This window comes from Coregonus lavaretus (genome assembly GCF_964263955.1).
Source record: "Coregonus lavaretus genome assembly, chromosome: 26".
Taxonomy (NCBI): domain Eukaryota; kingdom Metazoa; phylum Chordata; class Actinopteri; order Salmoniformes; family Salmonidae; genus Coregonus; species Coregonus lavaretus.
Window position 1 is genome coordinate 22,349,384 of NC_140013.1, and position 22,912 is coordinate 22,372,295.

Sequence of the window (22,912 nt, forward strand, 5' to 3'; positions counted from 1 at the left end):
GTCCCTGGTTGTGTACTGAATTGCACCCTGTTCCATATATAGTGCACTAATATGTCCAGCGCCCTATGGGCTCTGGTCAAAAGTTGTGCAGTATGTAGGGAATAGGGTGCCATTTGGGACACAAGCCATAAGTCCTCCTCACCTGTTAGCCTGGCCCCGGCCCTGTTCACACAGGTGGCTGCAGAGGTGGAAGAAGTGAGCGATCAGCTCCAAAAAGGTCTGGGGGCTGAAAGGCTGGAGGTCCGGGTGGAGGATGGAGGCGTATTTACAGGCAGACTGGTGGATCCCTGCCATGGCCTCAGAAATACTGGCCACTAAGCCATCTCTGTCCACTACAGAAGATACATAATAGCAACATTAGATAATACAAATTAATAAGAAATGTATACAATTAACAGAGACATTATGTAAATGTTATGTACTTGGAAAGACATCATGGTTCAGTCTCAAATGGCATCCTATTCCCTACATAGTGCACTATTTTTGACCAGAGCCCTATGAGCCCTGGTCAAAAGTAATGCACTATATAGGGAATAGGATGACATTTGGGACAAACTCATGATGAACCAACCTTTGCTTTCTGTGTCGGGTATCTGCAGGTTCTCTCTGAGGCGACGAGAGGCTGCCTCAACAAGGGACTGGGTGGACCAAGGCTGGTATACCTCCACACAGCAGCAGAGGCTGAGAGCCTTGGTCATGTGTGCCACTGCCAGGGTTACTGAGGCGTTCTCAGGATGCATCTCACTTGTGTCTGGGGAGAAGGGCAGCAGCAGGAACACATGCACATTCCTCTGGGTCTGTCTGAAATACCTGCATCAAAAGGCACAGAATGGTATTTCAAATAATGTTATTTAAGAAAGGGAATCTCATATTACACACATTTACATTTCAAATTTTAGTAGATATGTGCATCTTTCCTTACAAGCACGATTCGATACGCATCTAGATACATGGGCTCCGATACGATACAGGAACGATACTTTTAGTTTGAAACTATTAGCGATTCGATTTGATTAGTGGTACAAATCGGTGCGATTCTGTTCGATTCGATATGATGGGACTAAGGAGCCTGGGACTAAACACCTCCCTCTGCAACTGGACCCTGGACTTCCTGACGGGCCGCCCCCAGGTGGTAAGGGTAGGTAACAACACATCTGCCACGCTGATCCTCAACACGGGGCCCCCTCAGGGGTGCGTGCTCAGTCCCCTCCTGTACTCCCTGTTCACCCTAGACTGCATGGCCAGGCACGACTCCAACACCATCATTAAGTTTGCCGACGACACAATAGTGGTAGGCCTGATCACCGACAACGATGAGACAGCCTATAGGGAGGAGGTCAGAGACCTGGCCGTGTTGTGCCAGGACAACAACCTCTCCCTCAACGTGATCAAGACAAAGGAGATGATTGTGGACTACAGGGGAAAAAAAGAGGACTGAGCATGCCCCCATTCTCATCGACGGGGCTGTAGTGGAACAGGTTGAGAGCTTCAAGTTCCTTGGTGTCCACATCACCAACAAACTATCATGGTCCAAACACACCAAGACAGTCGTGAAGAGGGCACGACAAAGCCTATTCCCCCTCAGGAGACTGAAACGATTTGGCATGGGTCCTCAGATCCTCAAAAAGTTATACAGCTGCACCATCGAGAGCATCCTGACTGGTTGCATCACTGCATGGTATGGCAACTGCTCGGCCTCCGACCGCAAGGCACTACAGAGGGTAGTGCGTACGGCCCAGTACATCACTGGGGCCAAGCTTCCTGCCATCCAGGACCTTTAAACCAGACGGTGCCACCCTAGTCATAGACTGTTCTCTCTGCTACCGCACGGCAAGCGGTACCAGATCGCCAAGTCTAGGTCCAAAAGGCTTCTTAACAGCTTCTACCCCCAAGCCATAACACTCCTGAACAGCTAATCATGGCTACCCGTACTATTTGCATTGTCCACCCCACCTCACCCTCTTTTACGCTGCTACTACTCTGTTTATTATTTATGCATAGTCACTTTAACTCTACCCACATGTACATATTACCTCAATTACCTCGACTAAACTGTGCCCCCGCACATTGACTCTGTACCGGTACCCCCTGTATATAGCCTCCCTACTGTTATTTTATTTTACTGTTGCTCTTTAATTATTTTAATTTTTTACTTATCTATTTTTTACTTAACACTTATTTTTCTTAAAACTGCATTGTTGGTTAAGGGTTTGTAAGTAAGCATTTCACTGTAAGGTCTACACCTGTTCGGCGCATGTGGCAAATAAAATGTTATTTTATTTGATATGATTCAATATACTAACAATTGTTGCATGAACATTCATTTTCCATTCTAAATTAATATTTTATACTGATGGAGCTCGGGAGCTGAGCTGGATCTGTCTGAACTGACTTCTCTGAGCTAAAGGGCCCTGTGTGTGTGTGTGTGTGTGTGCGCATGTTTAACTATACTTGTGGGGACCAGAAGTCTCTACAAGAATAGTAAACAAACAACCATTTTCCCCACAAGGAAAAAGGCTATTTCTAGGGAGTTTAGGGTTAGAATTAATGTTAAGCTTAGAATTAGGGTTAAAGGTTTAGGGTTAGGAGTTAGGGTTAGGGTTAAGGGGTTAGGGAAAATAGGGGTTAGGGAAACTAGGAATCAATTGTGTCCCCACAAGGTTAGTGTGTGTGTGTGTGTGTGTGTGTGTGTGTGTGCGTGCGTATGATGTAGTGATGTAGCGTGTGAGCTGAGCCATAGGGCAGACTGAGCATGTACCACTATCAGATTAGGGGGGGGCAATTTATGTTCTTGTCCCCCCACTTTTTATCTGAAATCCTCGTCACCCACTTGTCATATAGCAGATTAAAATGTTTTGAGCTAGTAATATGTCAATATTTATCTTTAGGAATTAACTATGACATACATAGCCAATTAATATAACACAGCTTTGGATTTCACCCCCGTCTCAAAAGCTCATGGTTTTGACCGTTTGGAACTTTACAGAGGAGAGCTGCTCTCTTCTCCCGTTTCGGCCAGTGCCGCTTGCAAAAATTACTACTGTCCTTGTTATAAAATTACACCTTTACCATGTTCATGTAAAAATGACTGTTTAAAGCAGAAATATTTTGTATAGTGAACCTGGCAAGCGAAAAGCCCCAATCAGCAGTTATGTGCAATCAGCAAAATGTGAGTTGTGTTCACTCCGGTAGCCTACACATTTGGTAACAATGACCCAGCAAATTACATTGATTGCCCCTTAATTAATTAATAAAGCCTATGATTTAATATTGCAAAGCCATTTTACAAACATCAGCGTTTCCCGCACTGTGCGCACAGCAGTTATCTGACTTGTACAGTCGATCAATGTCATACGCCAGGGTTCCCCAACTGGAGGCCCGCAGGCTGAATTCGATTTTATTTGCCCCCCAACATTATTGTTCGACATAAAAGACTGTAAAAACACCAGCAAATCAGCTCCATGTGACTTTCATTTTGGAAATCTGTTACAAAGTATTCCCAAGCATAATACAGAGATATACTCTGAGTGTACAAAACATTAGGAACACTTTCCTAATACTGAGTTGCAATTCGTTGGGCATGGACTCTACAAGGTGTTGAAATCGTTCCACAGGGATGCTGGCCCATGTTGACTTCAGTTGGCTGGATGTCCTTTGGGTGGTGGACCATTCTTGATACATACGGGAAACTGTTGAGCATGAAAAACCCAGCAGCGTTGCAGTTCTTGACACAAACCGGTGCTCCTGGCACCTACTACCATACCCCGTTCAAAGGCACTCAAATCTTTTGTCTTGCCCATTCACCCTCTGAATGGCACACAATCACAATCCATGTCTCCATTTTCTCAAGGCTTAAAAATCATTCTTTAACCTGTCTCCTCCCCTTCATCTACACTGATTGAAGTGGATTTAACAAGTGACATCAATAAGGGATCATACCTTTAATCTGGCTTCATGGAAAGAGCCGATGTTCTTAATGTTTGATATACTCAGTGTATGTGATTGTGTACAAATGTAAGCAAAGTTTGAAATTATTATGTTTTAGTCAAATATTATATCTGTTTGGGCTTCTTGTGCTCAATTTGCAGTCTACAAATTATTTGTAATTATGTTCCGGCCCCCTGACCATCCCCTCAACAAAAAATCAGCCCGGGGCTGAATCTAGTTGATGATCCCTGTCATACGCAGTTTCATGCATAAAAGTGTGTTAGGCTGAAGGAGAGGACACATCAATTCAGTCACAACAGATCAGAGGTATTTTCGGAATAAGGCAGAAAAAAATAATCGGAGTACAAAAACATTAGTGAACCTGCGATTCGTAACGTTTGAATCAGTTTTTCTTACCGACGCATGCTTCCTTTGGATTGGTTTGTGCTCCCGGAGACCGATGCACTCGCATCTTAAATATTTGAACCGGGGAGCGATGCGTATCGGTGAATCCTTACATCCCTACATTTTAATCAATTAGCAAACGCTCTTATCCAGAGTGATTTACAGTTAGTGTATAGTAAGTAATTTGTAGAAACACCTATTTTCTTACTTCTCAAGGGCCTGGTCATCTCGTAGGCGATTGCGTGAGTTCTTGACGACAGCGTTGATTCTCAGCACCAGATTCTTCAGCTCCTCGTCAGAGTAGAGCCCTGGGAAGGTCCCGTCAGCCATCACCACTAACAGTTCATCTCTGGCGGCCTGACTGGTCTCCTCGTGGACAAGTATCACCACATTGCCACCGTGCACGCCTGCCTGGCCACCTGCCTCCCGCAACATCTCGCGCAACTGACTCTCATTCCCAGGATGCACCTCCATCAGCTGATAGCCAGTGAGATAGGCAGCTAAACGCACTGTGGTCTTTCGGCCTGTGCCTCTCACGGCCCCAAACAGAGCCCCATGCCCGCCAGGTATGAGCAGAGCCCTGAGAACGTGCACCAGCTGACATACCCTCTGCCTGTGCACAGTGTAACAAGAGGTGCTACTGTAGTTATCATCAAACTCCTCTTCTTCCTCCTCCTCTTTGCTTTTGACTGTGAAAGCCAGCTGCTGAACTAGTAACCCCAGGTCTCTTTCCAGGTAGGCAGAGTTGCGTTTGAAATTGTGCTGCTGAGACATGGAGGGGAGTGGCTCCAATAGCTCTACACTAAAGACCACATGTTGAATAGCAGTCTCCATGTCCTGCAGCAGTTGTAAAGGCACAAGGGACCTGGCTGGGCTAGGCTCAGTCTGTGGGGTCTGTTCACACAGTTTATGGCTCCTCTTCCAGTCTGACTGATTGACTGGTTTAGGTCCTTTTGGAGGAGAGGGGTTCAGGGCTTGATGTGAGCTTGATGTGAGCTGTGTCAGTTGAAAGAAAGACATATCTTCCTTGAGGGGTTTCTTCACATGCTTTTTCTTGACATTTTCTTGTTTCTTGGGGTAGATCTCACCAAATAAATCATCCTCACTACTGCCCCATGAGCTGGAGTCTGAGCTGCTCACCCTGTCAGAAAACTCTGCTTGCTCCTCCTGTTCTGTGATTGTTTCGGCCTTCATGGGCAAAGGGGACTTGGCAGGCTGCTTTGGAGTGGATGGTCGCTGATGGCTTGACTTCTGGTAGTCTGTTGGTGTAGGAGGGGGTGTATATGTGCTAGGCCTAGTTGATGCAGCACCTGGGGTGTCCTCTGCTCTGGCAGTCTGGGGTTTAACTCTCATCCTGCTGCTGTAGTGTCTCTCTGACACCTTGGCCATCAGTGATACCAGAGCTTGGCCCTCGTCCTCTGAGCACAGCCGGTCACCGAATGTGCGCAGACACTCGTGCATCCAAAGACGAGCTATGTTGAGCATGTTGGCTGCAGGGCCCAGTGTGGCTGGCGCAAAGCTAGGAAGGGCAGAGGAAGAGTGAACAACCCTGAGGCTAACCTTCTTCTGGAGTGGTTGTCTGTTATAGTTACGCGGTGCCCATAAGCATATTCCCTGAAACACCTTCTGCAGGTCATGCATGGAGAAGAGGAAGTGTGGCCTGTGGACGTTGGGTTGGAACTCCTCACACACGGCATAATACAGGTCTAAGGTTGCAGTGATGATACATCGTGCCATATCCGTGTACCTGGGCATACATGGGAACTCTTTGAGCCAGTTCTGTAGCCGTGGAGAGTGGATGGAGAATAAAACATCTACAGACAAACTAGGCAGCACCAAGATGGAGAAGTGACGTGAGAGGCGGGAGGAGATCTGATTGCAATCTGATTGGTTGCCCACTCCTGATGTGCGGCAGGTACCCAAGTAGCTGATAGCTCCGGAACTAAACAGCTTGAAATGATAACCATCTGAAGTTAGAACGCCGCCCCGAGAAATACACTGCCGCAGTGTCTCCAGAGCCATGGACGTCTTTCCAAAAGCATCTACAGTAAAGAGACGAGCAGAGTTTGGGTTATCATTAGATTTATCTTTGAATTACATTCATAATGAAAAATATTCACAAAAATGAATCTTCAAAAATCATTAGAAATTATGGGCACCGGTTGAAAAGTAGCAAAAGTAGCGCACTATATAGGGAATATGGTGCCATTTGCGATGCACACTAGATTTATCTTTAAATTAGATTCATTATAAAACATTTAAAATTTAACAAATACTAATTCACAAACGCAGGGTTCCTACTAACTCACCACAGGGAGCTTCATGGAGGTCATCCACAAACAGGAGCAGTCCAGGCTGTTTGAGCATAGTACCCATTGTTCCTAGCCGGGTCTTCTGGCAGCCCATGCTCTCCAGCACGTTGCGCAGGTCAGTGGATCTCAGGCGTGGGCTGGCAGGCAGGCGGATGTGTGGCCTGTCCTGACTTAACAGAGAATGACACAGCATGGTCTTCCCTGAGCCTGCCTCTCCCACCAGCATCGCTGGCTGGTGGGCCTCCAACATCAGGTCCAGCAGGTAGGCATATTTCTCATACTGTGTGAATAAATCAAATCAAATCAAATAACATTTTATTTGTCACATGCGCCAAATACAACAGGTGAAATGCTTACTTACAAGCCCTTAACCAACAATGCAGTTTTAAGAAAGAATACCTAAAAAAAAAAAAAAAAAAAAGTAACAAAGGACAGCATTGATGTATTTCAAAATAGACAGTGTGATATAAATACAATCAGGGGTTGGAACCGGTTCAGGGAACAGAACCGAAAACTATTTTACATTTTATTTTATTTTAATTCTGGTGCTGCTCTGCTCACACAAGCTTGTTAGCTAGCTAGCTAGTTTTTGGTCCAACGCTAAACCAACTCTCTGAAGTTCAAAAACATTAAAAGTTCCTTCATAGAAAGCCGGTCCTCCATAAGCATAATTCTGTGGGCCTAATTCAGATAATGCATGTCATAACAACAAGATGCCCAGCGCTTCAAAGCAAGCCTCCTCCTCCATCCTCCCTCGCTCTCTCCTCACCCGCAAAATTTCAGTCGCATCTCGCGCCCTATATTTGTCTGTTGAATGCATGTTAACAGCTATAGCTTTTGCCCGCTCCATAGCAAGCTGCTCTATCCAAAGTGATTGTGTGAAGTAATTTAATGTCGAACTAAATGTAAAAAAATATATATTTCAGAGGTTTAAAAAGGAACAGAAAGGAAGTGGAATGTAACGGGGGAAAAAATGCTTCTGTTCAGAACGAAACGATGAGAAAATAATTTTGGTTCCAACTTCTGGATATAATACAGTAAAATCAGTAAAACCACACATTTTGACAGTTGGAAGATTGGGGGGCTAACCTGGGGGACAGTTGTGTAGGCCATCTGTGGGCTCTTGCTCCTGGAACAGTTGATGGGGTTGCTAGTGTCTCCAATCATCCCCTCACTCAGGTTAAAAAAGTGTTCAAAGACCGTCCCCTCAGAGGGAACCTCCACTCTGTACCGGCTCTCAAATAGCGCCTCACGAGCTAGCAGGTCAAACTGGGGCCAGTGTCTGAAATATAGAAATTATATTTTGTATTATCAGTTGTGAGATTATAAGACTTGACTGAAAATAAAACTGAATAACAGTGTCTGACCTGGGATGCAGGTGTCCGCCAAAGCCCCAGATATAGGCCACCAGAAAGAGGTTCCTGGCTTGAATCTCTTGCTGAGTGGAAGGGATCAGGGCATCTGTGCATGTCGGGTGAGCTCCAACTGGGTTAATTTCTTACAGCATTAGGAGAGAGAGGCAACTAGATGTTACAAAACTAAACTAAGAGCTCATATTATGAACATGCACTGTACAGTTTATTAATGAACATAGTATGCTGCTATTTACAATACCTCTTTTGTCTGTCGTCCTTGGTGTAGCTTTTAAACCCCGTCCTTTCCCAAACTGCTCCAGAAGGGCATGCAGAATCCTAATGAATGAATTCACTTCTTGCAGTCCATAAGTGATGCCTTTACTGAATTTACTGGATCCATCTCCCTCACCCTGCATGACAGGTGTGAGTGCCTTGTGCCTAATGAAAGTGAGTGTGCTGGAGAAAAGGTCCTCAGCCAAACGGTTCCACATCTTCAGGGTCCCCTGATCCAGACTGTGCTCTCTGTAGAGAGCATCCATTTCGACCTTCCACACAGCCTTCCACAGGTCCTTCCCAGAGAGATACACCAGGTTGCAGCGGGTCACTGCAGAAGGGGCTGCATCTCCCAGGTCTGTGACCTCTGCCAATAGTTTCAGCTCCTTGTGGGATGGCCGAACCTTCTCTCCCGAGGAGAGGCACAGGAAGGGATCCTCAGGATTGCAGAGGGTGCTGAAGGGGTCCAACCAACCAGGCTGCCCCAGTGGCTCTCCATCCATCACCAGCCACTTCCCCTTCCTCGTCTGACCCCCCTTCTTCTTCTTTTTAGAGGTGGCGGTGGCTGAGAAGTCATGCCGCTCTGAGTCTCTCAGTACTTTTGTGAAAGCGCCATCCCACCAGGACCCCTGCTGTTCATAGCAGCCCCCAAAAAGCTCCTCGTGGGACAAAGCATTGGGGAATAAGACCACGGTGTCAACGGAGCTCCAGTTTGAAGTAGAGGACTGGTAATCAGTTTCCGTGCCATCTCCTTCACTGGTGAGATCCTCATCAAACTCGGCCTTCTCTGCCCTGGCTGCCAGTCTACGCAGTGCTCCGGCCAGGGCACGGTAGCAGGTTGTCTTTCCACTCCCAGCAGGGCCAACAAGAAGAACTGCTCTGGAGAGCTTCATAGCCTGGTAGAGGGTGAGTGCATTGCGCAGCACTCTGGTATCAGCATGGAACCCTATTTGTTGCAGCTCCTCTGTAACTGCGCTCTTCAGGAGGTTCTGTTCCCCTTCCTCCTCAATGTACTGTTGGAGAATAGGGTGGGAACGCGCCATTGGAAAGATCTCTTCAAATATGGTGCGGAACTGTGAGGCTTTCTTCTGCTCAAAGATAGCAGATAGTAGGACTGACAAAACGCTGTTGACAACAGCCTGCTCCTCCAACACAGCTTGCATGAGGGCAGCAGACTGGTTGGCACGCTTGTAGTGGGTAGACTGGGGACCTTTGTCTCCTCCAACTGTCTCAGGTGGTTTGAGTATCCCATCCAGAGGAAGCCTTGGAGCGTCAGGTTCCTCCCTCAACACTTTCTCCATATGCACATCCAGCCGGCTGTTGCTGCGTAGGTGTGTCCCAGAGGCAGCGATGACGTTTCTGAGAAGAACCATCCAGGATGTCTGCTCACCACTGACAGAATCAGGGAGACAGAGGGAGTCTTTGGCTAGGCTAAAGAGGGAGATCAGCCGTCGACTTATAGACACAGCATCTGAGAAGCCCAGGGAGACTAGCATGACCTCTGTGATGATCCTGTAGTCAGGGTGGGCCAACGAAATGGGCCTGGTCGCCACTCGCAGATTCTCTGGGACCTCTGTTGTGTATCCTCTTGATGAAATGATTACACAGCCATAGCTCAGTTTGGCAAATATGTTTTTCCCAGAAAAAGACATCTGGCACTCAAGTTCATTAGACATCTTGCACTCTTTCCGAATGTTGCCATGGCTGTCTCTTGGTGAAACTGTACCATCTCCGTTTGGGTAGGAGAAACTGGATGAAGGCTTGGTGTGGGTCTCAAAGCCTTTCTGCTGAGTATTTCTCTGCAGGAAGGACAGGGATTGGTGAATGTCTGAAAGATGCTGCCCTAGTTGGGAAAGCACTCCCTGAGTCATCAGGTCTACACAGTCCAGCACCAGCCAGGCCCCGGTCTGAAGGGCCCCAAACAGCATCTGCTGGACGATAGAGGGACTTGTATTGACACAACACTGTAAGGAGATGACCTGACGTCCCAGTGCTCTTCCTAACTGAACCACAGTCTTCCTCTTTCCAGACATGCAAGGTCCGCTCACAAAGCCACACCTGTAGCTGGTCAGAGCCAGGAGGATCCCCAGTATTGCTCTATCCGTGGAGGGTGTGTTCACTAATATCCAGTGCTCTGGGCCAAGGTATTCGTAACCATAGGGCAGCTGGGTGCCCAAGATTTCAACATAGCACAAATCATGGTGGCCCTCTTGTGTTGTTGACTCAGTCTGAGTGTCTGTAATCAGATGGTACTTCATCAAACTCTGCCACTCAAAAGACGACTCGAGGTCACACTTTACCTCCATGAGCCTAGATAACTGTTGAGAGTGATTCATGGTGAGTAAAACCAGAGCATGCAGCACTGTCACCATGCGATGGGTGGTCATTGATTTGTCAATATCACCCGTGATACCGTCTTGTATGGCTTGGCACAAGCTCTGGAGTTTGGAAGCATTTTGTGCCTTGATGCGGGGCCACTTGACCGGAGCTGAGGCCTGGTAAGCCCTCCGAACTTCACTGCACCATAAAGCCTCTTCAGCCACTAGTAGGCATTGCAGTGGGTACTCAGAGAGTATGCTCCACATAGAAGACAAATCGTTCACGCTTTTTGCTTCTTTACCCTCCTCCTTTCTGAGGGAGTTTGATGGGCTGGTGTAGCGAAACGGGTCAGGTGACGGGGAGTCCCCAACTTTCTTCTCCCGTTCCGGGTCCAGTTCCAACAGCTCGACCTGTTGTCGTGCCACAGCACACTGCTTCATGAGCTGCATCATGGCCTGTTGGAGCTGCAGCTCCAGGAGACACAGCCACACCAGGGGGTTGAGGTTGGGCTCCAGAGGGCAGAGGAAGGGCACATGCTCCCTGGCACTCCCATACACCCCCTGTACACACATCTGGGTGTCAGAGAGATCCAAGCCACTACTCAGATCTGTCACATCAGGGGGCATGTCAGTTTTGCTGTCCACCTCCAGCCAGCGCACCCCTCGGAAACACTTACGCACCAGAGGGAGCAGAGCGGAGGGCGTGGGGTGCAGAGAGAGGAGTTTGATCACCTCCCCATCGCTCAGGAAGCAGAGGCGAGGGAACTCCCCGCGGGGTGAGCCCAGGAGGTACAGCAGCTGGTTGGAGATACCCTCCATGGTGGACAGACCCTCTACAAGGAGAACACGGAGGCAGTGTCCATGGAAGCAGCAAGTCAACTCTGTTGTCTTCCTGAGCCGCACTATGTTCAGCACGTGGGGGTCACTTAGTGTAGTTTGGATAATCTCCTTGAAGGTCTTATCCACAGGACGGAACTTGTCCAACTGTGGTCAAAGAAAAAGACAACATTATCATTCAGTTATCCTGCATCACCCTCCAAAACAATCTATAAATGTGGCAGTTGTGGCAGAGGCATAAGAGACCCTGAACTCACCAGTTCTGCCTTCTGAACACTGACAGTTGTCTCGTAGAACATTTTGCTAAGGAAGACCCACTTCTGCTGGTACCTTTCAAAGAAATCAAGCAGTTCCTCTACATATTGCAAGTAGAGGAACATATGGAAGTAAATCACAGTTAGTAAAAAAGTACTATAAAGATGTCACAATAGGAGGACATTGTTAAAAACAGTATGGTCTTGAAAACAGTCATATTTATGTAAAGAAATATCTATCCACCCAAGCTTTTTGATCACTAGGGGTCTGGTCAAAAGTACTGCACTTTATAGGGGATAGAGTGCCATTTTGGGATGTTTACATTACCTAGTTCTTGCAACAACTGCACCCAGTGTTCCACCTCCGGCCTGAACTCAGCAACGTGAGGAGAGAGCAGCATGTTGGACAGAGTCATCACACTGTCCTCTGTCTGAGCCAGGAGTGTCTCCAGACCTAAGAAATCAATCAATCACTACAACTTTACTTACTACTTTTAACAGAAACAATGACAACATGTTAAACATATCTGAACCAAAGGTGATTTACATTAGAAAATATAATATAAAAAGGTGGTGTCAGTAATGTTACTTCTGATGATTATTTGATTATTAACACAGAAAACACTCCTTTCTCCCCGTTCAATCTCACCAATGATGGTGAAGGTGCCACTGTCACGGGAGTGCTGTTTGGGGGTTTGGTAGTTTGAGACCAGGCCATTAGTGGGCTTCTTTCTCCGTGTGGCACCAAGTTGTGGTTTATCTTCCTGCCACACAGTAACAATGAACTTGGCCAGTCGGAACAGTGCCGCTTCCCATCGTCTCTGAAGCTTCCTGAAGGCCTGTTCCATGTCCGCCTCTGCCTTCGCCTCCTGGTAAATCTGGCAAAGTCCCACACAGAGAGTTAAGTTACCCTGAGTAAGACTGCATTCCAAATGGCACCCTATTCCCTATATCAGGACTGCCCAACCCTGTTCCTGGAGAGCTACCGTCCTGTAGGTTTTTGCTCCAACCCTAATCTAGCACACCTGATTCTAATAATTAGCAGGTTGATAAGATGAATCAGGTTAGTAACTCCTGGGGTTGGAGTGAAAACCTACAGGAGGTTAGCTCTCCAGGAACAGGGTTGGGCAACCCTGCCCTATTTAGTGCCCTTCTTTTGACCAGGGCTAATGTGTTGAAGGGGGATGTTCTGTTCTCACCTTGCTGATCTTATTCTGGTGCTCTCTCAGCTTCTTGGACATCAGGTCAGCTACAGTGAGGTTCCACTCTGGTGCATAAAGTAACCCCATACCTAGAAGAAGAGGAGACAGGAGTGTGTTATGTAAATCATGGACTCATGTAAATCAAGTTAGGAAGATGATTGCTATTCAATTAACCAGTCATGGCTGTGTCTCAAATGGCACCAGTTTTTAGGGCTCTGGTCAAAAGTAGTGCGCTACACTGAGTGCACAAAACATTAACAACACCTTCCTAATATTGAGTTGCACCTGAATTAACCTGGTCAGTCTATGTCATGGAAAGACATAGACTGACCAGGTGAATTCAGGTACAACTCAATATTAGGAAGGTGTTGTTAATGTTTTGTACACTCAGTGTATATTGGGAATAGGGTGCCATTTGGGACACCTCCCAGTTCTCTCATTAGCACCCACTGCTCACTGTCAAATTCAGGAAATCAGTCGGGCTTTCAACTTACTCTTGAAAGTTGTAATAGTAGAATGCACAAAGTACAAGCTTTAAAACTGCGGAGGTCGCATGGGTCCCGAGGTGGGGATTTGTTACTACGCCACACTATTACGGAAGCACTGGTCTAACCTTTGAAGATGTTCCTCCAGTGTTTGTGTTTGAGTGTGGGGCTGCTGAGTTTTGCCAGCACAGGGAGCTGCTGGTTGAAACACTCAAGGATCCCCAGGGTCTCCTGTAGCACAGCATCTTGGGAAGGGATGGTCCTGGCCAGGGATACTGCCTGCTGCAGCCACTCATCCACCTTCTCCTGGGCTCTCGACACAACAAACTGACACCAAACATTTATATTTTTACATTTTTGTCATTTACAGACGCTCTTATTCAGATCGAATTACACTCAGTGCATTCAGCTAAGTTTAGTAGGAAAAAACAAACACGTATCACAATTCTTGCAAGTAGACTTGCAAGTAGACCGATTGGTCCTCTGTAGCTCAATTGGTAGAGCACGGCGTTTGTAACGCCAGGGTAGTGTGTTCGATCCCCAGGACCACCCATACGTAAAAATGTATGCACACATGACTGTAAGTCGCTTTGGATAAAAGCGTCTGCTAAATGGCATATTATTATTATTATTATTATTATTATTATTAATATCAAATTAACAGTAGATGAAAATATGAGTCCTTCCCATATCAGATTCAATAAGCATACTAGGTTCCTGTTGTCACGTAATATTATTATTATTATTATTATTATTATGTTGTATGGTGGGAAAAATGACAAACTCGGTTATGCACATGCGCTGTATAAGCCTTAAACCTGTATATTTCCACACTTCTGTTTCTGTCATGTAAGAAGAAGCTAGTATTTTTCCTCGTCTCTGTGTAACTTGGTCATGCGACCAAAGACAAAGAGCCTCTGAGAGTGACCACAGTTTTTGAGTCCATCCTGTTATTTTCGTATCACACAGCCGTGTGGAGATATGAAGGAGATATGAAGAGAACAGAGGCTAGCTTGAGCAGCAGCAGCTAGATAGTAACAAAACTGGCGTTATCACTTGTTTGTGTGCCCACCAGGCTCTCACACATCTGCTAAACTGCCACGTAGACAAAGGTTATAAAAGCTGAGACCCAACTCTTGTTTGTTGGGCCCTTAACTCTGCACTGTTGAGTGGATTGTTAACTGCTCCAAATGTGCAAATCTTATAATAAAGTTGTTTGAAGAATCTACAGTCTCTCTTCCTTTTGATTAGAATTTCCAGTTGTTAATCAACAGAGAGGCTATTAGAATAGAGAATAGAGCAACCAGACAGAAACCTTGCTGAAGAGCAGCAGCCTCCACTCTTGGATCTGGGCAGCGGAAACAGTCATCAGCTCCCACAGTCCTTTGCGAGCTTCCATCTTCTGCCTGGCTGCTGTTACAAAAGTCAAATCCAGAGGGTTTCCTACAGAGGGGACACAGATAAGAGAGTGAGGAAGGAGCAATGTAACCACAGGGCAGGCACCCTTCCTCAGTCTCTCTCTAATCTCACCTCTGAGACTTTTACTGGTCCTGCTGAGCTCTGTCAGGTGAGCAGAGACAGCATTCACCTGTCTGCACATGATCTTGAGCTTGTTGAGCATTTGTGCAGCATTCTGAGTGGGGTCCAGATATGGTCCAGAGGTGGCTTTGGTCACCATCTCGTCCAGGTCGTGGGCCAGGGAGGAGAAGGTGTTGTCCAGGGTGTCAGCCATAGAGGGAAGACGCTGGCACACTGTCTCTGCTCCCTGCTTCAGGAGAGGAACAAAAATGTCCCACAGGTCCAGCATCTAAATACGGGGGGAGGGGGGGATAAACACACAACATTTGGAAATGTACTGCGATATGTATGTGAATAAAGAATTAAAAACAAACAATATCTGTAGGTACAGTGCCTTGCAAAAGTATTCATCCCCCTTGGCGTTTTTCCTATTTTGTTGCATTACAACCTGTAATTTAAATGGCTTTCATGTAATGGACATACACAAAATAGTCCAAATTGGTGAAGTGAATTTAAAAAATAACTTGTTTAAAAAAATTCAAAAAAATAAATAACAAAGTGGTGCGTGCATATGTATTCACCCCCTTTGCTATGAAGCCCCTAAATAAGATCTGGTGCAACCAATTACCTTCATAAGTCACATAATTAGTTAAATAAGGTCCACCTGTGTGCAATCTAAGTGTCACATGATCTCTCACATGATCTCAGTATATATACACACCTGTTCTGAAAGGCCCCAGAGTTTGCAACCATGAAGACCAACGATCTCTCCAAACAGGTCAGGGACAAAGTTGTGGAGAAGTACAGATCAGGGTTGGGTTATAAAACAATATCAGAAACTTTGAACATCCCACGGAGCACCATTAAATCCATTATTTAAAAATGGAAAGAATATGGCACCACAACAAACCTGCCCAGAGAGGGCTGCCCACCAAAACTCATGGACCAGGCAAGGAGGACATTAATCAGAGAGGCAACAAAGAGACCAAAGATAATCCTGAAGGAGCAGCAAAGCTCCACAGCGGAGATTGAAGTATCTGTCCATAGGACCACTTTAAGCCGTACACTCCACAGAGCTGGGCTTTACGTAAGAGTGGCCAGAAAAAAGCCATTGCTTAAAGACAAAAATAAGCAAACACGTTTGGTGTTCGCCAAAAGGCATGTGGGAGACTCCCCAAACACATGGAAGAAGGTACTCTGGTCAGATGAGACTAAAATTGAGCTTTTTGGCCATCAAGGAAAATGTCTAGCGCAAACCCAACACCTCTCATCACCCCGAGAACACCATCCCCACAGTGAAGCATGGTGGTGGCAGCATCATGCTGTGGGGATGTTTTTCATCGGCAGGGACTGGGAAACTGGTCAGAATTGAAGGAATGATGGATGGTGCTAAATACAGGGAAATTCTTGAGGGAAACCTGTTTCAGTCTTCCAGAGATTGGGACGGAGGTTCACCTTCCATTTACATTTTAAAATGTTTAGTCATTTAGCAGACACTCTTATCCAGAGCGACTTACAGTTAGTGAGTGCATACATTTTTCATACTGGCAGGACAATGACCCTAAGCATACTGCTAAAGCAACACTTGAGTGGTTTAAGGGGAAACATTTAAATGTCTTGGAATGGCCTAGTCAAAGCCCAGACCTCAATCCAATTGAGAATCTGTGGTATGACTTAAAGATTGCTGTACACCAGCGGAACCCATCCAACTTGAAGGAGCTGGAGCTGTTTTGCCTCGAAGAATGGGCAAAAATCCCAGTGGCTAGATGTGCCAAGCTTATAGAGACATACCCCAAGAGACTTGCAGATGAAATTGCTGCAAAAAGTGGCTCTACAAAGTATTGACTTTGAGGGGGTGAATAGTTATGCACGCTCAAGTTTTCTGTTTTTTTTGTCTTATTTCTTGTTTGTTTCACACCAAAAAATATTTTGTATCTTTAAAGTGGTAGGCATGTTGTGTAAATCAAATGATACAAACCCCCCAAAAATCAATTTTAATTCAAGGTTGTAAGGCAACAAAATAAGAAAAATGCCAAGGGGGTGAATACTTTCGCAAGCCACTGTAGCTCTTCTTATGATTACTTAAAATAGGTACAAGGAAATGATTCAGACAAATCAAAAGCTATGTGTTTAAAACCTGTTCCTCCAATAACAGCTCATCTGGTGTCATCTGTCTGTAGTTGGTGCGAACGGTTTCCTGGAGCGAGTGTAGATACTCCAGTTGTTGTTGCATGTCATCAGACATTTTCGCACAGCGTTTCACCTGAGGGAAGAAATCCAATGGGGTCGATAAAATATACAGTATTGATTCAAGGAAATGATTAGATGACTATACACAGCAATAACTACAGAAAGGTGCATGTGTAGGTAATACCATGCTGGCATAGTGGGTGAAGTCGTTGAAGTCTGTGGGTTCCACCCTAAGACCTTCCACAGCTCTCTTCAGTTCTAATATCAAGTTCTCTGAGCGCAGCTTCAGCTCCTCAATCAACAGAGTCAACACATCCTCCTCTATGGAGTTCAACAGAGGCCCTGCATGGGGAAACAAAACCACACATTCATGATTCTTCTATATAGGGCACTACTTTTGACCAGGGCCGATGTGCAGGGCCACACAATCAGATAACAAGACTACAAAAGGTCCCCAGTGATACACTGTCACACACATCACACACATCACACACATGCAGTAACTAAGTTGACCTAAAGTCACGCAGCACATGCAATCAAAAAAACACAAGCACACCCACACATACCCACACACAGCCACACACAGCCACACACCTATCTTCTCCTGGATGTGGGAGCAGTTAACGATGAGCAGCTTGTTGAAGGTGGTGAGAGAGGGGGGCACTGAACGCACCCTGTCAGTCCAGAAGCGCACCTTCTGAATGTGCTCCTCGTAGTGTAAGGCAGGCATGCCCCTCATGGTCTCCAGAGAAGCTGGACTCCATTGGCTGGTGAACAGATGGATGTCAACCAACCAGGAGTGTCCCTCACACAGCTGCTGGATCTCAAGCCCAGCCTCCTGTGGGTCAAGGGAGAATCAACAAACATTCCATTACTCAGAAACCAAACATGATGAAAGGATAGTGAGTGCATCGTTGTAGAGCTTTTCAGGGATCCATTCAGATGGATGTATTATGAAGAAATGATAGTTTACAAAAAAAGGGAATGACCTGTGTGATCCTGGCTTGCTCTCTCTGGACCTCCTTAGCTCCAGCATTGAGGCTGAGCTGCCATTCCAGCTGTTTCCTGGACAGGGGGTAGTACTGCCCTCTCAGCCTCTGGCCCTGGACCATCAGAGGGGTCAGCTTGGGCAGCACCAGCCTGGGAGCTGATAGAACACAATGAGGCTCCCGCTTGGAGGAGAAGCTGCTGACACCAGTCGGCTCACTGTTCTTCTCCCCAAAAGCTGAGAACAATGAACATACAAACATGAGCGTAAGAAAAGGTATATCTCTGCCTGTTTTATTTTTCAGTGCTTCAACTCCTGTTTACCATGAATTAGACATTTTTCCTGGGTAAGCCCTGTTATGGGATGAACAACATATTTTATCAAATTATGGACTATGGTACATCTGGGAAGATAGCTAATCTCCTGTCCAGCATTACCTGTGATACAATTAGTTCCACTGGTACAGGCCATGCTTAGGTCAGGGCTTAGCTCCTGAGCAGCACTGGTGAGGGAGGTGCTGGTAGACACGCTGTCCTTGGCATCAAGAGAGTAACTACAAGTGTCAAATACCTACAAGAGCAAAACCACATTAGTATGTAAGACTCGCTGGGACACACAACTGGGAATTCTGTGCGGAGTTAATCACAACCTTGACCTAATTGAATGTCTGCATCCCAAATGGCACCCTATATAGTGCACCACTTTTGACCAGAGTCCATCCTTCAGTGTGTGGTTAATTGCATGATCTCACCTGAAGGGCAGAGTTTGCAACTGACAGCAGTGCCCCTCGCAGCACCTCCTGGAACAAGTGCATGGGTGGGAACAGAGTCGGCTGACCGTCTGCTCCGAATATCAGCTCTGCTTGGAACAGACTCCCCTGCTGTGGCTGCTCTCTCTATCGAGAATCATGGAATCAAAAATATCCATACCATTACCAGCAAACCTTTCATTAACATGATGATGTGAGTCACAAATGGCACCATATTCCCTCCATAGTCCACTACTTAGACTTTGGGCCCTGGTCAAAAATTGTGCACTATATAGGGAATATGGTGCCATTTGGGATGCAGACATTGTGTTATTTCATGCTCTCTCTTCTTTCTCTTCACCTTCATGACGTTGTTGAGGAAAGAAGTGACCTCTCGGTGGGTGATTGTGACGAGACCCTGCACGATCATCTGATCGGCCAGCGCGGCCATATTTCCCAGCTGCTGCAGGACATACTCTGCCCGGCCCAGCTCCTTCCTCAGGTCCCTCAGATGAGCCAGCTGGAGGTACAGGGGCTGGCTGCGCTGGTTGAGCTGGGAGTGTTCAACACGTAACTGCAGCTCCTGGTGAGACCCATAGCTGTCCTCCTGGACCTGGAAGAAGAAGAAGAAGAAGAAGAAGAAGAAGAAGAAGAAGAAGAAGAAGAAGAAGAAGAAGAAGGTCTTTATTAATCCATACGAGATGGAAATGTGTCTTCTGCTGTACCCAACCCCTCTGATATCCACACACAAACACACATTAGAGAGAGGGATGGAGGCCAACAGGCCAAGCTCTTGGATGTGTCAGGCCTAGCAGTCAATTTGCGTTCCTCTGTCTAAGGGTAAGAATAGTAGAGTTACAAACCATGTTGAGGATGAGAGCACGATACTGCAAGAATATCTCAAGAAGCCTACAGCACTCCTGGTTCTTTTTCATGAGGGCACTCTGGAAGTCCAGAAGGGTGTAGGTCTTGCATTCATCCTGTGGCAACCAGTGAACCCCTTTTAGTTCTTCAATCAGTCTGAAAACAGTAACAAAATATTATTTAACATTGTGTGCATTTCCACATAAATAAATAAACACTTATAAAAAACAATTCCAATGTTAATCATGGACCAAAATGAACAATAAGGCCCCTTGTACTTTGTTGATGTACAAAGCATGTCTGCATCTCAGATGGCACCCTATTCCTATATAGTGCACTTATTTTGACCAGAGCCATATGGGCCCTGGTCCAAAGTAGTGCACGACATAGGGAATAGGATGTCATTTGGGATGCACCCATAATGTGATGCAGAATACCTGGAGAATTGAAAGAGAGCGTCTCTGAACTGGGGTACAGCCATGAGTAGCAGACCCTGCAGTACTTCACACTTCCTCTGCAGAGTGATCTTACACACGCTTCTATGCCATCTGCGACACGCAACAGCAATATAAAGTTGACCAAAAAATTTGTTTAAGTCAAGAGAGAGAATTGCAACTCACCAAAAAGGTGACATGATACAATAAATGTGGACAGTTAAGATGTGTTCCAAAGTTTGTCCCCTATGAGCCCTGGTCAAAAATAGTGCACACAATTGGGATGCAATCTTAGCCTACCTGATGAATGCCTTACGAAGTAAATAGTTCCTGAAAAATGGGATGTCCTGCAAGGCTCTCCACAGTACGGCCTCCCGATGCCACTCTGCCAGAGAAAGGAGCCCAGCACTGCATCCATCCTGCACATGCAGCACAGAGGTGGGGGAGAAGATGAAGTGCTCAGTGCCTGCTCTATTGGGAGGGACCACACGAAGGTCATACGGTCTACAAAAAAAAAAGAAAACGCATCCAATTAACAAATTGTATCTGCAAAATTGTGTGAATGCTACAGAAGACTGGCAAAGCCACTGTTATTACATTTTTAAAAATGTGATAACATTATGGGCCTGGCTATGGTGTTCACTACCTGAATGGGCCATTGTTCACAGCTTGCAAGTGGAAAAACTGAAGCTTTCCCAGATGTCTTTTCTTTGCAAAGATTTCCACCACCTCTGTGCCAGTCAGAGGCTCTCTGTGCTTGTCATCTTTTCCTGCTTCTGTCTCTTTGTCTTGATCAGCAGTCTTTACCCGGGACACGTCTCCATGACCTGTAAAGCTGAATCAACAATGGACACCACAATAGTAAATGTTCTATCTGAATGTGCTTTTTATTTTTTTGAAAGACCAATGTCACATTTGAACACAAGAGTGAAATGAAGCAGCAAACATACATGCTCACTGCTTAACCTACCTGTCTAGTGCAGATTCCTCGAATGACACCTGAGTAACTTTGACAGGGATATCAGTCCCCAGCGCTGAAGCAATCAGACGAGGTCCCTCCATCCACAGTGACTCCCCCATGGCCAGCTCAGGACCCACCTCTGCCACGAGGCGAGGGAGCTCCACCATGGACAGAGGAGTGGGAGCAGGGGAGAGGTTTCCAGTGCTGAGGGCTCGACCTGGCTGGGGCTCATACATGAAGGCTGGTGAGGAGGCATGGTGCTCCTGAGACTCCAGTGGTGGTAGTGAGAGAACAGAGGCCACATTGGCTGCTGGGATAGGGTCCTTTTTCCTCCCTTTGTGATCCAGGGAACCATCCCTTGGCCTTGCTATGCCCCTTGCACGGGTCCTGTGTTGACTATCTCTTTTTGGAACAGGCATAATTGTAGGTTATTTTGTATAATTAGTTCTGCCACAAAACTCCAAGCTTTAGCCACTATTTGCTGAGATCATCTTCATATTTCTCTGTTGAGCCCATCTCTGAAAAGAAAACTCCCAAGAATTCCTGCCATAAATGGGGCAAAGAGCACAACCGCTCTTTTAAAGGAATGCCAGATTTAGCAGATAAAGACGACATTGACAGAAAAAATATAGTTAAGGCTAGAAACTTAGTCGTGGCCTCCATTATCTTTGACAGCTGAACTTTTTTTAGACAAGAGAAGATATTAGAGAAGAGACAAAAACAGGAAATACCTCTGACAGCTTTGCTACCTGTCAGTTAGCTAGCGTTACCGTTAGCAATGACTCAAATGCAAAAAATCACTGCGTGTAAAAGTTGATCTTATATGGAAAAAAGTTGGAAGGGATCTAGCTCGGTAGCTAGCTAGCTAATATAGCTTGCAGGAATATAGAAGTGTACATTTAGATGGGAAAAGGGCTAACTAGCTTTATTAGCTATCTAACTTTTCAAACTTTCTCACCTGTATCGTGAAATTGGTCCACTGCAAAATATCAGCAGGTCTCGTTCCTATAGTTACATGGGACGCTTTGTCCATTTTTATGGCCCATATTGTGGGATCTCGTATGTTCCACAAGGGTGCGCTAGAGGATACTAAATCATTGGAGAAACTGCCAGGAGTGTGAAATGTTGTTTTTGTCCATGCATGAATAAATGCTCATAATAAGATGTCAAGGTCCACGTCTTACTTTGGGGTTGAGAGAGAGACAGACCAGTGAAGAACAAACACCATTGTAAATACAAACCATAGTTATGTTTATTTATTTTCCCATTTGTACTTTAACTATTTGCACATTCTTACAACACTGTAAATATACATAATATGACATTTGAAATGTCTTTATTCTTTCGGAACTTCTGAGTGTAATGTTTACTGTTAATTTTTATTGTTTATTTCACTTTTGTTTACTATCTACTTCACTTGCTTTGGCAATGTTAACATATGTTTCCATGCCAATAAAGCCCTTAAATTGAATTGAAATTGAGAGAGAGAGAGCGCACAAGATAGATTGAATTGAAATTGAGAGAGAGAGAGCGAGAGAGCGAGAGAGAGAGAGAGAGAGAGAGAGAGAGAGAGAGAGAGAGAGAGAGAGAGATATTTTCATAATCCAAGTTTGTGCAGACTTTGCACTGGATTTGGTAATTGTGCAAGTGATAACTGATGTTAACATACATAACCTGGCAGTCACTATAATAAGGACGTACACATTTTAATTTACACAATTTAACATGGACTAACCCTATACCAGAATTTAAAATGCATTATTCAGAACCAGAGTAGTGTAACCATGGGGGAATTGAGTTAATTGCCCCAGTATTGGTTAAGAAAAAAATACACTAATTTC

The 22,912-nt window shown here is 45.7% G+C and overlaps 1 protein-coding gene across 1 annotated transcript in view; it reads right to left on the bottom strand.

Moving 5' to 3' along the window:
- The window catches only part of dnhd1 (dynein heavy chain domain 1), a gene marked incomplete at its 5' end in the record, with an annotated part of 31,838 nt that extends 10,348 nt beyond the window's left edge, over positions 1–21,490 (bottom strand). Inside the window, 26 exons of the mRNA XM_084143182.1 lie at positions 143–332; positions 572–810; positions 4,541–6,374; positions 6,642–6,924; positions 7,734–7,926; positions 8,012–8,141; positions 8,259–11,574; positions 11,685–11,782; positions 12,010–12,135; positions 12,331–12,559; positions 12,881–12,972; positions 13,497–13,695; positions 14,684–14,811; positions 14,899–15,175; positions 17,024–17,149; positions 17,261–17,418; positions 17,671–17,914; positions 18,066–18,301; positions 18,502–18,634; positions 18,816–18,959; positions 19,174–19,425; positions 19,676–19,832; positions 20,114–20,224; positions 20,411–20,614; positions 20,757–20,945; positions 21,081–21,490. Coding sequence (XP_083999308.1) covers positions 143–332; positions 572–810; positions 4,541–6,374; positions 6,642–6,924; positions 7,734–7,926; positions 8,012–8,141; positions 8,259–11,574; positions 11,685–11,782; positions 12,010–12,135; positions 12,331–12,559; positions 12,881–12,972; positions 13,497–13,695; positions 14,684–14,811; positions 14,899–15,175; positions 17,024–17,149; positions 17,261–17,418; positions 17,671–17,914; positions 18,066–18,301; positions 18,502–18,634; positions 18,816–18,959; positions 19,174–19,425; positions 19,676–19,832; positions 20,114–20,224; positions 20,411–20,614; positions 20,757–20,945; positions 21,081–21,490 — 9,698 coding nt within the window. The remainder of the gene's footprint in view (positions 1–142; positions 333–571; positions 811–4,540; positions 6,375–6,641; positions 6,925–7,733; positions 7,927–8,011; positions 8,142–8,258; positions 11,575–11,684; positions 11,783–12,009; positions 12,136–12,330; positions 12,560–12,880; positions 12,973–13,496; positions 13,696–14,683; positions 14,812–14,898; positions 15,176–17,023; positions 17,150–17,260; positions 17,419–17,670; positions 17,915–18,065; positions 18,302–18,501; positions 18,635–18,815; positions 18,960–19,173; positions 19,426–19,675; positions 19,833–20,113; positions 20,225–20,410; positions 20,615–20,756; positions 20,946–21,080) is intronic.
- Positions 21,491–22,912: the final 1,422 nt, after the last annotated feature.